Genomic DNA, 19,477 nt, shown 5'->3' with positions numbered 1-19,477 from the left:
AATCATAATTACAGTAGTTTATTACTGCCCACATTTCTAAATGGAATAAACTACATCTATTGACTATAATTTGATAGCCTAGAACAAATCAAATTGATCTTAAAAAACCAAACAAATTATCTAATTTGATCCAGATTAATTTATTCCTGACTTCTAGGCAACATCAGACCATGTCTGTATCAGTACAAATTGATTGATTGAATGCTTTACTTGTCAGAAATTGAAACAGCACGAGGTACAGTGAGGCCTCCCTCACACAGTGAAAATACTCGTTTTATGGCTGCCTTATGCCTTAAGTGAAAAGGCCGTTTCAATTAATTCCCTATGGAAGTTACATGGTTTGATAAAACTGACTTGCTTTGGGGGGGGGGGGGGGGGGTAGAGTGATAGAGCCGTGAGGCAAGTCAGTTTTATCAAACCATGTGACTTCCATAGGGAATGAATGAATTGAACTGGCCTTATGCCTCATATAAGGCATAAGGCAGCCACAAAACACTTGTTTTAACTGTGTGAGCCAGGCCTGACATTTAGGCTGAAATGATAACACGATGCTATGTATTCAATTCATCAACATAGCATAAAAAAATAACACAATACATAGCAACAAATACAAAACACTATGTATAAAGGAGAGAAAGGGAAAACATGTCGGCAGTGAACGACACCTTTCTATGGGGAAAATACGTTTAATTACCCCCCCCCCCCCCCACACCCTTGTTCTCACAAAGTTGGGATCATTTGGAAACATTTAAATCTCCAGTGAGTGAGTGAATGAGTGAGTGAGTGAGTGAGTGAGTGAGTGCAGATGGCAGTACAGCTATCGATGCCACAGTATACGTGTTCTACAGACAGCCGTGTAATTCCAGCTAATAGGATAATGCCCGTGGACACATTGCGCACGGCGCTGCGCTGCCTGGCGACGCACTGCTCTCCTTGGATTTGGAGGACGCTCATGTCGCCCATTGAGAGGTAATGGGACAGACGCAGACCAGATTATTTTTGACCGAAGTGATTAGCCTATACGTTGATGGGACATTTACTTGACTTTTTTTCCTAATCCCTATAGGCGAAAGAATGATTTCTAAATCAATGTCCTACTCGTGACTACAGTTTAACAAATGGCAAAGCGTGCAGTTCGCTGGATACATCAATTGAAGAGGATTCAAATACACCATGACAGTCCGACGCCAATTTCAGGTAAGAACATATAGATGATTACTTTTCCGCTTCTTTCATTTACTTTATAATAAACAGTGGTGGGAAAAGTAGCTATCACATTTCTTACTTAAATAAAAATGGACTTGAGTAAAAGTACAACAGTCAGTATTGGTATCAAAATGCAGCATGACCCATTTCACAAGTTTTCAAATCAATACAATGTATAAGAATCTTTTGAAAATAGCAGATCTGCAAGCTCACAAGGCGTGGTATCTCCATGCATTGTGAGCTTGTAGGTCGGCTATTTTCAAATGGACGAAATATAGGGCTGTGGTTCATGCATTGTAATAATAATCAAAATCTACAAAGTAACTAGTAACTAAAGTTTTCAAATAATTGTAGTGGAGTAAAAGTAGTGAAATTTGGAAATACTCCAGTGAAGTAAAAAATACCCCAGAATTGTGCTCAAGTACAGTACTTGAGTAAATGTACTTAGTTACTTTACACCACTGATAATACAAAGTTGAAAGAACTTGATAGCTACTGATGTTGGCAAAGGTGTTGAACCTTACATTTAGGGTGTGTGGGGACAGTGTGAGACAATCATAATGGGCTTTAGATAAGAACACCCTGGATAACATAAAATGCCCATGGCCTTCAGTGTTATTTATACTGTGGATGATCTGTATTATAAGCTATGTAGCATTTCCCTTCAACTTCCCTTACAACTTCAGATGGGATCTGTTTTTGTAAACTTGAATCATGCATTTTCTTGTTATTGCCAATTTGTATTCCAAAAGGTTATAATACCTGTTCTAATCTCTTGTTTCTTTCTCTGATCTCTACAAATCTGATGGGTGTGTTGTCAATATTCATGCTACCTTATGACCAGCAGTGTTGGCTGCCACAGTGTTTAAAATGTTATGATGTCACTTCATCATTCCCATGTACAACTTGTACACTGTAGGCCTTACACTTATAAGTTGTACAGTACAACTTTTAAGTGTAAGACCTACAGTTGGTCAGTTTGAGGTTCTGCTGACCAATGAGAATGAAAATGTCATCTGAAACTAAGCTGTATCTGCTTTCTTAACAATGCATTTCTCTACACCTATTTGCTGTCTTTGCATACATTTTAAAGCATTATTGATTGAAAAACTCAGTCTTCAGTTCTGAAAGTCAGTTGTTGTTGTTGTTGTTGTTGATCATCAAGGTTTCTATTCTGTATTCAGTTGCTGATTTATGGGCTCACTATCCCATCAATTAATTGGGCTGATAGAGTCCTGTTCCACATTGTATCATTCTATCACTAGTATCATGTTTCCACATGAACATTTCACTAATTAGCTCTGCCTCCTGAGGGTCAGTGCACCAGTCCAATGGCCAGTTTATTTGATATTGTATCGTTGCAGAATTCACACCAGACCCAAAGCATGACATGAAGGTTTTTGTTCACAGTAGACTTTGACGTGTTATTTTCGTTGGTCCTTTGAGTAAGCAAGCTTCGAAGCCTGCAAATCCTTTTATCCTGTTGTCACCACATGCTTTCCTGACTGAGGTCCGCTTCTCTCATCCTGCTCTGTCCTTATGTAATAGCAAACCAGAGTTCTATGCTGCCATAGAAAGTTTTGAATATGAGAACCTGTATATGAAGCATAATACCCAGTAAAATCTGGACTGTTAATTCTGAGAGTGTGAAAACGGACTCTTAACCACTTAAACCATAGGCGACTTAATTGCCCGGCATCCCCCAGGGGTCTATTATACTACTAGGCCCTCCTTCTTTCCCTCTACACCAAATCTCTCTGTCGTAGATCTGCTTTGTTTTTGCTGAATGTTTGCCCCAGAATAGGGATGCTATTGTTCATGTGGTTAAGTTACAGGTCTGTTTTTACACTCTCAGAGTTAAATATAACACATACGATTTTATCTATTTTTGTTTACCTATTTGACCATGGTACTGATTCATCAGCAAAGTGCAGGGTTTCACACCTGATGCATTTTCCACTGACAAGAGATCAGATCACCTAATGAAGGTCTACGGACTGAAACGTTGTGATTCCCATTAAATGTTTATTTGCAATTGAAGACGGGAGTGTGTGCGGGAGTATTTTCCTCTGCAGTGACAACAGTACCTCACATTCAGTGCACAGATAAAAAAAAATGCCAAACACAGGGTTTGACAGCAAGTGATGAGGCAACAGCATAACGAGAGGCCCAAATGCATTGATACAAGTGGCTAATTTCTTGAATTCCCCCTCTGATTTGATTCTGTATTGTTCCAAAGAGGCTCAGTCGTGTATGACTTCAAGTGTCTTCAGTGTGTACTGTAAATGGTGTAAATGTTTTTAAATGGGGGGTGTTGGGAGATAGATTATTCATCATCCTTTATTTAACCAAGGAAGAAAGATTATCTGGTAATGAATACACACTTAAAATATCCAAATTCTTAAACAAGATTTCAATCATGTTTATCTCGGAATCCACATGGGAACAGCGTTGGCTCCAATGTGGATCTCAGACTCCATGTATTGTAGTCTGAATATTTGGCATCAGTAATCTGTGATATCAATCGTCTATGATGTATCTATGATGATCTATGATGTATGACACCAAATTTGGGCAAGGTTTCAGCCCAGCCCCAGTACCTTCTATTATGAAATTAAAGTATGTTAAAGTACTTCTGGGGCCTACTGGCAGTGTGCTCAAGAAATGTTGTGCTGATCGGTCCAGTGGTTTGTGAGATTAGCTCCAGACAGACAGACAGACGTGTCTGCATTAAAATTGGCTTGAAAATAACGTGGATTCAAAATAATCTGGAACAGTGATTGATGTCAGTCAGTGATTGATGGTATCTTGGTGATGGCACACTCAAAAATGTTACCTTCTAACAAGGTTTGTTTTCGTCTCCCTTCTTTTACACGGAATCGTCCGTTTTGACATTGCTGTGCTTACAGGTCTAACTTTAGCTTAACTATAACAATCGTAGCCCCTTTGGCACATTATTATTTGTTGTCAGTGTGTTCTCTGCCTTATGATCTTGTTACTGTGTGTCCAAGTGACAGGTTGCTAAAAACGGCCCTGGAAAAAGCCAATTAGTGTGCTGGCTGTTAATCCTGTCCTCCCAGGCGGTGCTGGGCCTGGTGCAAGTGGCATAACTCCTACACCAGCCTGGGGACACTGTGAATGCACAACATCAGATAACATAACATTAACTGAATTGTGAATTCCATGTGGGAATTATTACGCTGCCTTTAGAAAACTCCGTAATGCCCTAATTCTGAATGTACATTCAGCGACACCATGTCATGAATTGACGAAGCAGCCATTCTGCCCAGTCTTACATCTTCAGTACATTAATTAATATGAATTAGAATGAAGAGGTGTGAGATGAACATTTACAATTAATCATCACCTTTCTCCAAGTAACAATGATGTAATGTTTAGCTATTTGAGTCTACTAGTCTTTGAATGGTGTAATGGCCCAAAGTGACACAATTTCCAATTACACAGTAGCCACAGAAATCACAAGGAATCCATATTCATTTCACACACTGTTTTTGTTGTGAAAAGAACTAGATTGGCCACAGTGGTCTTCATTCCTCTAAGCATATAACAACAATTAAGTCAACCATTTCTAATGCAGTACATGCGCAGAAAACATCATAGTGGGGAATATGATACTTCTTAAACACTTACATACAGTATATGCCATTCATTAAATGTTTTTGTCCAGTGGTTTACCTTCAGAAATGTTTTTCATACATGCAGAAACACAGATGCAACTACATAATAGGCCCAGTGAAATTGGAGCGAAGTGGTCACTTGAAACTGACTGCCTTGACAGTTTGCCACTCACCTGAATTAGGTAACAGGATTAGAATGAGGCCTCAGCTCTGTTTAGTTAATACTTTCTCCATAGATTGTGAGTTCAGAGGTCATCTGCCCAGTTGGGTTGTATAGGACAAGGACAACAACAAAAACAAAAGAACAAAAAGACAAAATAAAACGAAAACGGCATTCAATCTGTAAAAATCCCAAGTTAGTTGCACAACATTACTTGCACAATGTACATGGATAATTGTAATTGACAGTATATGTGTGCCTTCTGCACATATACGATTTATGCTCAATTCTAAATAAGCCCCCCCCCTATTCTGCACATCACCCATTGCTGTTAAAGAGACTGCATTTCTTTTTTTAAACGACACTTTCTTTTTTTTCACATTTTTCACGTTATTATTATTATTATTATTATTATTATTATTATTATTATTATTATTATCTTGTATGATTGTGTTAGCACGTGTTTTTGCGTAAAATGTCTGCACACATTTCACTTCTTCTACCTATTTGAGTGACAAATAAACCCTCTTGATTCTAGCTCTCATAGCGCTTCATACAACTGCACTATATCTAAAGTAGCCAAATTCATGTAAACAAAAACAAGGCTGTTAGTTATTAGTTACATTGACCATCCAAATGTACTTTTAAGAGGTTCATAAATAATCTTTTTTGGAGCATTAAGGGACATTCACACTGAGCACTATAGCTATAACTATAACTATAACTATACAAATATAGTTTTAAAAATTGTCAAGTGGATGGCAGAGTTCACACCAACTATTAAAAAAAATACAATTGTGAACGATAGTTATAGTTATTGTTATAGTTATAGTGCTCAGTGTGAATGGCGCTTTACAGTCTCCAAAGATTGATTGTATTATTCTTCTGCATTTCTTTACTTGTACCCCAACATCACTATTATGTGGCGAACATTTGCTGAAAATAGCAGATCTACCAGCTCACAACGCCGGCTATTTCCAGCGAAGGGATTTGGTGTAGACAGGAAAGAAAATAGCTGACCAAGTACAGAGCCTACCCCTACTTGGGGGTAGAGCCTACCCCCAAGTACAGAGCCTACCCTCAACTATATCAAATATAGAGGGTTTAATAGAATCAGAATCAGAATCAGAATCAGGTTTATTGTCACATCACAGGTTTACAAGGTAAAAAAAGTGGGTGAAATTCGTTCATTCATTCCCATCGCAACGTTAATTTCCATAGAAAGAAGAGGGGGGGGGGGGAGAAGAAGTGGGGTGGGGGGTAAGTGGGAAGGAGATCAGACAAGAGAACAGCAGAAGGCCAAAAACAAGTTATCTACATATTTACAAAGTAAAATAGAGGTATCACAGACACATGCTTTCATTTCACCATTTAATTCAATAACTGCATTTCCTTTCTCTTTCAGACTCACTTCATCCTGACATGAGAGACGCGGTGTAGCAGGTCTCATCGGATCTCACTGTAAAACACAACCAGTGATACGAGGGAGATAAGACATAGGTCACTCAACATTACAAAATGGAGTCTTACGGGTCTGCGCTTGACCGCAGCCAATCACAGGAGAAGTCATCTCCAACATGCTACAAACCTATCCACTCCCGAAGTAGTAGCACTGCCTCGTCTCGTCACTCAAAACAAGTGAGTCAAGTGGCTGTGGGGGCATTGCTATGTATTTTATTTTTTTAAAGACATTTTGGCACAAGATAGAGAGTAGAGAGAGGGGATGATGCATGACACAGGCGATGAGCTGGATGCAAACACAGGGATTATGTGGCACTATTCGTTTGAACCACCAGGGCGCACCCTGTGTTCACTTTTAACAAGGGAATCACTCACCAGTACCATAGTGTTTTCTCTTAATTGTCTCCGCCAGGCCGAAAGGCATGGCGAGAGAGTATGTTTTACCCTCTGTCCGTCCTTCCGTCCGTCCGTGTGTCCGTGTGTCCGTGTGTGTGTCCTGTCTGTGTGTTACCAGCTAATCTCCGGCACCGTTGGTCCGTTCGCTCCGAAACTGTGCACACACACTCCCTGGATGCCAATTCAGAACCTCTGCCACAATTTTTTCACATGGGCCTGTTATAGCGCCACCAGGAGGCCGATTTGTGCAAAACACATTTTTTTACATTACTCCTACAGATTTTATCCAAATATCATGCAAATCGGTACACAGTATCTCTATAGTCATGTGATCAACACTTATCTGTCCGATATCCCATATTCCATCCTGATTGCCTATGGTTGGCTTCCAAAGTTTGCAGGATTGGTCCGTTTTGAACAAAATGCCTCAAACTATGCATGCAGCTTGCGATTTCCTTGACATTTCACACACACATTCCCACTAGGCCGAGGAAGAAATGCCACCCTTTTCACATTGGCCTGTTATAGCGCCACCAGCAGGTCTAATTTAGCAAAACACATTTTTGGAACAAAATGCCTCAAATCATGAATGCAGTCTGATTGCCGTGAAAGACCTAAGAATAAATGGCACCCTTTTCACATTGGCCTATTATAGCGCCACCAGGAGGCCAGAATAACGTACCTGACGGCGGAGACCTGTGCTCCGAGGAGCACTTTTTCTAGTTTCCCATCAAAATGCATAATAAATAAAAACAAAACAAGCATGTGCTTAAAGATTCTGCATTCTACAAGTACTACACCCTTCATTGCCATCTCAAATGGTCACCATGAGGAATATGTTTCGGACTGTTGCATGTGACATTTTTGTAGGCTACAAAAAACAAAGCTATTTCAAAAACAGTAATCAGGGTCCCCTCTGATCTAATTCATCTTTTGTACACTTTGGTGGATGATTATATAGAGAAGCCATATAAATAAGCAAGACATACAGTAGCCTTATATTGTGTCCCTTTATTTTGGCGTTTTCATGTCTATTCTAATGGATATACCCTTTACAGTTTGGGTGTTAATGTTTGCTTGGTGTTTTTGTATTCAAGCAGCATTGGAGGTCAATTCATTTTCATCATGAAAAAGAAACAAATACATTATAAATTATCCACAAAAAATGGTGCATTCATTCTCAAATATTTTCCCTAGAACTTCAAAGACTGGGAGGTGATGGAAGATGTTCAGGTGGAGATTCAGGTCAATGAAAACCTCCAAGACATGACTGCACCAGGTATCTGTGAAGGATACCTCCTCAAGAGGAGGAGGTGGCCTCTCAAAGGTTGGCACAAGGTGAGAAATCACAATTCAAGATCTTCAATTGTGTTTTTTGGATGTAGATTGTTTCAGTGGGTTATTTTTTTTGCCTACATTGTTTTCTCTTTCTCAGAGATACTTTGTCTTGCAAGCGGGGATATTGCGCTATTCAAAAAATCAGCAAGATGTAAGTGCACTATACATTTTCTTAAGATATAAGTGAACATTCATGGATGAAAATGTGAAAGTGAACATTCAATACGCTTCCCTAAAGATCTCTAGGGGGAAAGTCCAGGGCTCGCTTGACGTCAGCCTGGCAGTGATGTCCGTAAACAAGAAGTCAAATCGTATCGACTTGGATGCGGGCCACATTCTCTATCACATGAAGGTAAACTCAAATCTGAGATGAATTCAAGAGGTGCTGTTGATATGAACAATCAGTTTATTGAAACCAGTGTGCCTCTAAGAGTAAAATAAATGCACAGTAATGTGACTAGAAAATATTTTTTATCTCTAGGCAAAAAGCCATGAACTCTTCTATATCTGGTTAACGAAGCTACAAGCCCACCGCTCGTACAAGAAGAATGAGGCAGCACATGTCCACAATGGCTTCCTCCAGGCCCTGAACCATGGATCTGTTGGTCGGAGGAATGGAGATTTGGTGAATATCTATCACACAAACTATCAAATTAAATTTACACACACACGCACATCGCACGCACGCACATGTGTGTATATATATATATATATATATATATATATATATATATATATATATATATATATATATATATATATATATATGTATATATATATATATCTCTGAGCATAGATCTATTAACTAAGAATCATGCATTGACCCTCCTCTCCTCTCTGCTCCTGTCCGCTCCTCTCCTCTGTCACTTTATTCTCATTGCCAGAATACCACAGGCATCTACACAGAGATAGCTGGAACATCAAGGGTGTTGCCTTCAGCTGTCACTGGTGCAAATGGCAAGGTGTCTGCCTGGCTGCAGCAAACCCATGACACAGACAGCTGTGCTCAAGGTATGGTATGGCATTTGGCATGCATTTCCTCTCTATTGCAAGATGCTCTGAAGATGTACAAACCTAAACTAAAACAAGGATTTTGATGTATCTCTGGATTAAGTTTATAAAACACACCTACAGCAATATAAGTGATAACAGGCTCAAATATGTCTTAGCAATTATGAAAAAACAATATCATTGTGAGAGCTTCACTAACCAAAATGTCCAAAACCCTACTAGTGAGCAGTACATTAGTCCATTTAGAGTCTTTTATACATCTACAGTCTACATGACCTTTATTTCTTCTCCCAGAGCTGAATCGATGTCAGATGGACCTGTCTGAATTGAATCGCTTGGTCCAGAGGCTCCAGACCCTAGAGACAGGCCAGGTCTTCAGTAATGGAGACCTGCAGCGCATCATTAGCATGCAGGTATGGATGGATGGGATGCTATGAAATACTGTTTGCATAAAAATAAAAAAAATCATACAAACCAAAAAGTGTACAAGTACAGTACATAAGAGCATGAGAATGGGATGTTATTGATTTGCCTTGTGTTTCCTAATGTAGAATCTATCACTTGACAAGCCAAAGAAGTCCAAACCGGGAAAGATATGGGGTCACAGTCGTACACTGTCTCGAGTAGAGGCCAGAATGGTAAGAATGGACATTACCAGGACTGACAAAAATAAGTGAAGTATTAGCATATAACCTTTCAAATGATTTTAAATAGATTTATTAATTGTAGGTGGATTAAACCCTGGGTCAATTTTGTGAGTGTTCTGCCCTCTAAAGTTTTCAAATAATCTAAATGGCATCTTATTACACAAGAGAGTGTTGTTAAGTGACACTAATAACAGTAAAGAACAATCTTGAGTGTAAAATGGTGATTATACAACACTTAACAACAGAACATGTCTTTTTTAATTAACCATATTTAGCTAAATCTAAATATATACATCAAATGATGAAAACTAGCGTGTTTGTAAAGTACTAGTTCCTACATACCGAAGATTCCAATAACCTAGCAAAGCAACGTAACATAGCCAGTAGATTAACGTCTCTGTTACCATGGAAATGTGTTGATATTTCTATGTTTTGCAGAGTAATCCTTTTTTCACAGCAGCCATTTTGACAATAAATAGTAGGGTAAACAGTAAACACAGGTGTTACTAAGCAATTAACCTATACTAATTAAGGTTCTGTTCCATTCAGGACAAAGTCAAGGTGCTGCAAATGTGCATGTTGACTCACTGGAAGGCCTCTGCTACACTAAATTGAATTTGTATAATTGGTAAATCGGTTTACCTTTGATGTTTACCCTACTATTTCACGTCAATATGGCTGTCAAAGATTTATTTGGGCATGGCTTGAGCCATGAGCCATTTCAACCAATGCTTAGCCAGAACTACCCAAAGGTATTTATTAACTGCTGCTGTGTTATCACAGAGTGTACCAACCACTGTTAGATGATTTTTAACCTTTAGATGGCAGCAAACTCACAACATTGGCACAACTAGGGTTTAGTTCCCTTATATGGTAATGTAATTTTATATTCATGTTTTGATATTAATATTTAGATTTTAGATTTCTGACAATTGACATTGAAGTCAAGGTGTTAAACTTACATATTTGGAATTTGTTTTAAGCATTTGACATCCCAACCTCCTAGTAACGTTTTCGGACCTCTCTCTAATCCAAAGCCTATTCGTGGGATAACTAAATCGGTGAGTCACCTCTGGATAGAACGTGATCCCCATAAAGCTGTGTCATGTTATTCACTCACATACTGTGTACTCTATAGACATTCTGTGTTACTGCATAATAACTGAAGGGAGCAAAGCCCCCCGGGGGGGTGGGGGGTTTATCCAGGGGAGGGGACCGAGCAAATCAGCAGTGATGATCATTTTGTTAGTATATAATGAAAGAGTCTTGATCTGTTTATGTGCTGCTGGTAACCAAATACAGTATAGCCATTGTACACGTCCCACTTTCTGACATGCTACATATTTGTATAATAGTTGGAACATATACAGACCTACTGTTTGTGTCACATATGATCACAAAATAGCAACATAGCAATGGCATTTTAGAACCATACATACCATAGCAGCTAAATGGTGATAAATAATAATGAATGAAAACATCTTTTTTAATTTCCGATTTTGTATGCTTGCCGTTACGGATAACCAAACACAGCACTGGCGTGACCAAGTCATAGCCTTATATTACATATCATTATAACTGAGCCAGTGAATTGTCCACTGTCCCACAGCTATCCTCCAGTCACCTGGGCACGTCGGCTCACCTGGGCACGTCCAGCCCCTCTGTCCCAGACTGCAGCTACACCCAGGCGTCTCCTCCCACCATCACCTCCCCCGAGGGCAAGAGGATACATCAGGATATCTGTACCTTGTCCCTACGAGGTCAGAGTCAAGGAGAGACACATACAGTATACAGGCAGACAGATAGATTTACAGTTAGACACACACACACATGCACACACGCACAAACGCCCACACTATGTTGATTCATCAAACCTTTGTTGACATTGCATTGACTTAAATTTATTCCATACCAGAATACAAACATGCACGTTTGAAGTAGATTGGTCAGCCGGTCTCCATATATGCCCATATATGGGCATATCGGTCGTATCGGAGCTTGCATCTAGAGCTTGTTATCGGCCCAAGCTCTAGATGTGAGGGCCACATAGTGGCCCAAGCTCTAGATATAGCAGCCTGAACATAGCAGCCTGAACCTCTAGTTTTCTAAAAACAGCCCTGTTGTGTTTCTTCCATATCAGTGCACACGTCCCTCAAGTCAGTACATGACATTTTAACCCAGGAGCACCAGAGACGGCAGGAGGCCTGGAGCAGTAATAACATCCATCAGTCTAACACACTGGCCCAGGTGAGCCTCAACCTGCACATCTTCTACCAACCTTACCTTGTAGGTTCCTTGTTTTCCCTCCATCTCATGCTGCTTTTCTTTTTCTTTGTCTTTGTTTCTTTGTTTCTTTCTTTCTTCTCGCTCTCTCTCTTCAGCCTGGAGCAGCTAACAATCCGTCACAGGAGGACCCACCCTTGGCGGGCGACTCTGATGGGGAGTATTTTGATGCCAGTGATGACGTCATCTGTGGCAGCTCCTCTGAGGTGTCTGACGAATCAGGGCTGAGTGACGGAACCACAAGCAATTCTGAGCCAGAGGCTGGTCATGGTGTGTAGATGTAGATATGAAAGAATAGATAGGTCATTCTCTATTCTTGCACCCGATGATGCTTACTCTTATGGATATCATGCCGTACTGTATATGAAGCATGCATGTTATGCAGACTTATTTTTTTTTTACATGGTATGATTTTGAAGCTTTCCTTTACCTCCTCTGCTGTAGTTTCAGCCACACGCAAATACAGAGCCAGCATCGGCAAAGCTCCAAACAGCGTTGTTCCCCAGAGGACAGGTCATCGCACCACCCTGCCTGCCCACTGCCCAGACAACAGCCACGTGGGCCTCATGCAAATCCTCTACAACAACATAGGTAAAAAAGACCCTTGTACTGGAGTCATAACCCTCACAGTTCAGCTGAGGAAGACAAAACTTTGTCAAATGTTGTTTGCTGAGTTTGCACAGTAAAGGTTGCTTGGAGCATCAAGCTGGTTGTACAGACTTTACTTTCTTTTTATATGTTTTACTTTGTCCTGCACCAGCAACAGAGTATACTGTATGGATGCGCATAACATTACCTTTTGAACTACGTAACCCTCCATAGTACCATAGGCAAGGATATAGACAAAGCTTGTTGTGTGGTTCGTAGAAAGGATTTTTAAGGTGTGGGTCCTATTGGCCCGAGCCGTCTACACCTGTCTGTGTGTGTGGATAATCTCGCCAACCACTACTAGATTCTAGTATTTGTCACTGATGATCGGTCAAGTAACTTGAACGATTTCTTGTGCAAACTGCCAGTAGGCCAAGGAAGTAAATATTCTTTGTGTGTGTGAATATGACAGATCCACAGGGAAGCCATGTCATTATTAGACCCTGTTTCATTTTTACCCCATCGTAGGTGGTTATACTAAATCCAATCTTAGTCCAAAGAGCACCTTTGTGATGGTGGAGTATTTGCAGTCTTTGTTATTCAAGCCCTGCACAGCTTCTCAGCTGTGGTTTTGTTCACAGGTAAAGACCTGTCCAGGGTATCCATGCCTGCTGCCCTCAATGAGCCCATCAACCTGCTGCAGAGACTGTGTGAGGAGCTGGAATACCATGAGCTGCTGAACACTGCCAGCAACACACAGGACCCTTACCAGAGGATGGTACGGCTGTCACAAACATGCCTGTCCCTTATTTATTAAATATATATCTTTTTCCCTTTAAGACTGACAAAGAGGCCCGGACGGTTGGCGTAACCGTCTGGGCACCTAGGCTGGTAATCCAGCCTGACAGCGTGTCGCAGGTTTGACTCCCGATCCCGACGGCCTTTACTGCGTGTCACCCCCCATCTCTCTCCCAGTTTCTTTGTCAGTCTACTTTCCTATCAAATAAAGGCAGTCTAAAACGTTACCTATCTTCCCTGAATAACTGAGTACATGTTGGCTAATCTTCATCACACAATTAATAAGTAATGGATATTTGTAAATCTTTTTGGCTAAACATTTCGAATCAGTCTGTGCTTGAAAAGTAAACAAACCATGGCATGCTTTAGAAAATGGTCAGCAGTAATGTCAAGTACACCATGAGTCCGTAATCAATTTCTATGCAAGAGCCCTGGTATGGTCCTTTTCACTGTTCCAAAATGTTCTGTATGCAAAAAGAATTAAGGTGAGTGTTGTTCTTGTGTGTCTCATACAGATCTACATAGCTGCCTTCGCTATATCCGGCTACGCTACTGCTACCTTCAGAAACCGCTACAAGCCGTTCAACCCAGTACTGGGGGAGACCTTCGAATACACCAGCGAGGATAGGGGTTTCCGCCTCATCACCGAGCAGGTGCGGTAGAAGGCGGTTCACTCACTGGATGTTCAAAGTGGATTTGTTATTATCTGTGATGTAATGTCTTTTGTGAGTCTCGTATGCTGCTCAGTCTCACTATGCATTTTTTTAATCAGACCTGGATGGGGTTCTAAAAACACTGAAGGACTTGATTGAGAATTTTTGTTTCTGAGCAAATTTATTCTGTTGTTGGCAGTATCTTCTATCATATCAATCCATAAAATGTACCCATATATGTGTACCTGTTTAATGTCAGTGTATTATATTGTCTTGGAAATGATCATTGTACTCAGCTTATGATTAACATTTGAATGATATTTTTTGTCTTCTACTAGGTGTGCCACCATCCCCCCATCTCTGCCTGTCATGCAGAGTCAGAGAACTTCTCCTTCTGGCAGGGTGAGGCTCTGTCAGTATTCCAGTGTAGCAGAGTAGCCCTGCCTGTAGCTCAGAGGCTAATATCTCCTTTGTCCAAGGGGGCTCCCCCTTTAGCTGAGTGGTATATGTTTGGTGTCCAATGCGGGGGACCTGGGGTTTGAATCCAGGTGGTTACACCAGCTAGCACTTAGCTTTTATGGTTCAGTGGTCACTGGATACTCTAATGGTCTCTCTGCCTTGTGATGTTATGTGAGCAACATTTCCTGAGCTAATGCTTGGACATGCATGCACATACTGTATACTTACCAGCCAACTCTTCACCTCTCTTATCTTAACAGACCAGCGATGGAAGAATAAGTTCTGGGGGAAGTCACTGGAGATCATGCCCACAGGAATGGTGAATGTCACACTGCCAAAGTAAGATTCATTGCATAGGGGTCCAACCTGGCGTCCCTGTTTTGGGCATGACATTACAGTGGAAATCTCAAAAGTCAAAAGAATTGCAGATTTACTAGTGCAGAACCCCTCTGATTATGATGCATTGTGATCTTGTAGTTTGGCTGTTTTTGCTATTTGTCATAAAATAACGTGCACTGATATGGCGTAAGTGGTTAAAATATATCCTTTGTTTGAGTACATAATCTCCAAGAAGTGACAGTTCATGTTCATGTCTCAAGGACATTTGCTGTCAGACCAGTGATTCAAGAAAAGACTAAATCATCTTTTCTTAGTTTGCTCGAGGCTGCTGCCTCAATGTCAAAGACTGGAATTTTTGACAGTGCAACTGCATTTGACTGATTGTACTTGTTCATATGATGCGATGGCTGATGTTGTCTGGGAGATACTCATTCCTCCTGGTCATATCGAAGTGTCCTTCAGCAAGACACTGAAACGCTAACTGCTCCCGACAAGAGAGTTGATGCCTTGCGTGGTTGCCTCTGTCATTGATGTGTGAATGTGTGTATGGGTGAATGTAATGCATGCATTTTAAAGAGCTTTGGAAAAAGGTGTTAACATAACAGTACAGTGCAGACAATGTATGCAGTTTGCACAGTGCTTGCGAGGTTGTAAACTGTTTTCTGATGTTATTGACGTTTTTGTTGATATAGCAAATAATGACCTACTGAACCTCATAGTTTGTTATTGTGGTATTTTTCACAGGCATGGAGACCACTATGAATGGAACAAAGTAGTGACCTGCATCCATAATGTCCTCAGTCAGCAGCGCTATCTAGAACACTATGGTGAAGTCACCATACGCAACCTCAACAGCAATGTCTGCACCTGTAAGATTACATTTGTCAAGGTGAGTGCAAATGTGCTTATGTTATGGAACTAAAATGGTTGAATAAATGCTGGCGGAATGCTGGTTTGAGATCAGAGTTTTATTATCATCTGCTGTAGAACAACCAAATGACTGTTTAATGCAAGGGGAAATTAAGGTAAAGGACTCTCACTATGCAAAATAAGATTGGACATTCATTTCTATTTATCTTGTTTTTTTCTTAATCTATATTAATGTATCTAGATGTATTGTCTTATTAGACATTTTGTTAGGGAGAAACAGTGTTCAACTATTTAATACTGGTCAAACTTGTATTTTTACCGGCTGAGCAACTCTAACTATTTGCAATGACATGGCAGTGTTTTGTTAAGCAGCATGCACACAAGGTTTGTCTCACACAGTTGTATTTGTTGCAGTCTCGTTATTGGGGTTCAGACACCAACAAGAATGAGGTGCAGGGCACAGTACTGGACAAGAGTGGGAGTGTCATTCACCGGTTTGGAGGTCTGTGGCACGAGGGCATATTCTGTGACACCCTACCAACTCCCAAGTGCATCTGGAAGCCAGGTGAGTGACAACACATGAACATCCCAAACAGTCCCAAACAATGAGTGTCATCTATGTGTTTATGATAAAAGTATAGTGAATGAAAATTGGATATGATGATGATAATTCAGTCGTTTCTTCACTCTGTCCTCATTGTATTAAGTGGCACAGTCTCAGTGTTTTTAAGAAGGTGTGCTTTCAAGGAATTTGAAATCAGATCACACCCTGTATGTTTCAATGCTACTAATGACTGTATAGCCAGGTGTTATTGCATCCGTTCACCACAGAGGGCTCTGTGTATCCTCAGATCCCCAGCCAGAGGATTATCTGCTGTACTATGGCTTCTCTAGCTTCGCCTTGGAGCTCAATGAGCTGACCCCCGAACTCAAGCCTTTGTTGCCACCCACAGACAGCCGCTTGCGCCCAGACCAAAGGTTGGTGTCTCTTACTTGGGGGCTGTGCAGGGATGTCATTCTTTCTAGGTACACAGGTTTTTGACAGTTTTTTAAACAATCTCTTGAAGATACTTTTTGAACAGTTAACATACTATAGATGTGTAGTTGATCTGTGTTTTCAGCACTCTCTGGTGGATACATCTGTGGACAGAATGACAGTATGATGCTTTTCCACTGCATGGTACCAGTTCAACTTGACTCGACTCGACTCTACAGTACAGCCTTCTTTGGTTTTCCACATGGGCAAAAGTAGTACCTGGTACCTGGTACCTACTACTTTTTTGGGGTATCACCTCTGTTGAAATTACTTTTATCAAACTTTTAAAGTAGCTAATGTAAATATGAAATGACTCAATATTGAGCAACTGCATGGCCTATTTTTCACCTAAAATGTTATCAGAAACCGTTTTTGTTTGAGTGTATAGGCGAATTAGACATATTTTCCAGACAAGTTGCGATTGTTCTTTCCCCTACGCAGAGGATTGGACGTCGCTATGACGACCAGCTACACTGGAAACAAAGTACCTCGTACCAAAAGCAATTAGAGTTGAATCAAGTTGAACCAATACCATGCAATGGAAAAGTGCCAATACAGTATACACAGACAGACAGTCTCATTAATATAGTTTACACTTGGTGCACGCTGCTCTACTAATAACTGGAGTGCTGGTAAAGAAGACTTTGCATTTGAAAATTGAAGGAATCGAATATAAATGTCAAGAGTCAGACATCTTGACCATTTTACCACCAAACAGCACAAATGTAAACTCTCTTGTTTTCATTTGGCATAATTACTGGATATTGTTCTTCTCTTGTCACAGAATGCTGGAAGAGGGAAAGTTGGAAGAAACGGATATTAAAAAAGATGAATTAGAGGAAATGCAGAGGGAGCGAAGAAAAGAAATGACCAAAAGGGGACAGGATCACGTTCCACGTTTTTTCAAGTGAGATCTTGAAAATATCCTACAATCAACTTTGCTTGCAATATTTTACAGATGATTATTTTACCATTCTGATTGATTGCTTGCTTGATGTGTATACTATTAGGTATTTATGTAGATTGTAACCATGGGAAACTCTCCTATCTTATCCTTCAGGAAAGCCAAAGATTCCAGTGGCAGAGATGTGTGGCTAACGAATGGAACATATTGGAAACTCAGGGAGAGTCCAGGCTACGCTAACATCGAAAACATGGCTCTGTGGTGAGGTGATTTTGGACTGTCTGCAATAGAAAGTGAGAAAAGATGAGAGGAAGAGACAAAAATGGTAGCACGGATTAACTGCCCTGCGACTCCTGCAGAGCACAGATCAGTGCTGATTTATATCATATCATTCTTACTTGGCTCGGTGGGACGTCTCATGACTGGCTCATGGGAACCCTCAGCCCAATTCAACCTATGAAAAACAATGAATAGCCTTCTTATTATGAGCATGGATCATATGCCCACTAAAGGGCTACCCAAAGACTATCTCCATTTTGCAGAGGACCTCAGTGTTTTTTTGTTTTATCTTCTTGTTTTATTACCTTATTAGTTTCACGGGGGAAATTCAGTATTCAACATGGTTGTGATGCACACTCGGGGGCCTCTAAACCCCCTAAGCTACGGCCGCCCGATAAGTCAATGTATACCGTTTGTTTTAACTTTTGAAAGTTTGCTGCCCAAATTAGTGAGAATGTGAAGTAAAGTAACCTCAATCAAATCACTGAAGTCACTGACATCAAACCATCAAAGTTTCATAACCAAGTCAGAGGTCTTCTGCAATATTTTAACTCCCGACTAACTTTTCTATTTTTATTTTGTGTTTATCCATCTTCTGCTAGCTTCCAGCTCACTTTTTATATTGCATTCTACTTACAACTGTGCATACATGTAGTCTATGTTACTGTCCCGAGGTGCACCAATACCTAAGTGTTCATTCTTAACCACTTTAATGGTTGACCGGAGTCCCTCAGGGCTCTATACAAGTGTATTTTCGGTTTTCTGTTATTGTCGGGAAAGCTTCCACTGAAAATAGCCGATCTGCTATTTTTTGTTAAAGCTTTCCCCACAATACGGATGCTGGGGTTTAAATGGTTATTATCAGTGGAGGAAACAGCTACCACAAGCTAGGATATAATACAATGCTAACTGCTGATGCTGCAATGCTGTTGATCAGTTTTTATTAGAAAAAAGTGGGGGTTGTTAGTTGAAATTCCATTGCTGTTACTTATTTTTACTTGGTCAGCAAACTTTGGTATCGGTGCTTCTCCTACCATTAATACTAATGTTTTATCTTTAAGAGTGAAATGAGTATCCAGCTGGTTGGAGGTGCATATTATATATTTTTACAGTGTACTTAACATCACAAGAGACTCTGCATAAGTATATAGCCAGTGTATGTATGGTAAATGACAAGGGAAAAAATACTTTTGTTCAAAAATGATATATCCAACACTTGAAAAAGTGACATCTACTCTTAATAAACATTTACTCACAGGATCCTCTGTTTTTGAGAGATGTTTAATGATAAATCTCTGATATATTTATTTTTGAAAATGGACACTTTTTATTCATGTCAATAGTTGAGCAATAGTTGAAAATCCTTGAATATATCAAACCAAACAGTGAAGGTTTAAGATTATTAAGCTTT

At 40.2% G+C, this 19,477-nt stretch overlaps 1 protein-coding gene across 1 annotated transcript; it reads left to right on the top strand.

The window, feature by feature from the left end:
* Nucleotides 1-6,522: 6,522 nt before the first annotated feature.
* On the top strand, nt 6,523-18,356 carry osbpl7 (oxysterol binding protein-like 7; the record flags this gene model as incomplete). Its single annotated transcript, XM_084079345.1, has 21 exons — nt 6,523-6,642; nt 8,059-8,199; nt 8,297-8,350; nt 8,438-8,551; nt 8,681-8,824; nt 9,084-9,210; nt 9,505-9,623; nt 9,762-9,848; nt 11,467-11,617; nt 11,998-12,104; nt 12,239-12,410; nt 12,585-12,731; nt 13,370-13,506; nt 14,042-14,179; nt 14,518-14,581; nt 14,899-14,977; nt 15,722-15,866; nt 16,262-16,412; nt 16,699-16,825; nt 17,668-17,790; nt 17,944-18,356. 21 exons carry the CDS (start codon nt 6,523-6,525, stop codon nt 18,050-18,052), a joined length of 2,556 nt encoding a protein of 851 aa, XP_083935471.1. The 3' UTR covers nt 18,053-18,356.
* Nucleotides 18,357-19,477: the final 1,121 nt, after the last annotated feature.

Source organism: Gymnoscopelus microlampas (genome assembly GCF_963454915.1).
Source record: "Gymnoscopelus microlampas genome assembly, chromosome: 14".
In the NCBI taxonomy this organism is placed as follows: domain Eukaryota; kingdom Metazoa; phylum Chordata; class Actinopteri; order Myctophiformes; family Myctophidae; genus Gymnoscopelus; species Gymnoscopelus microlampas.
This window is presented reverse-complemented; position numbering and strand designations above follow the sequence as displayed.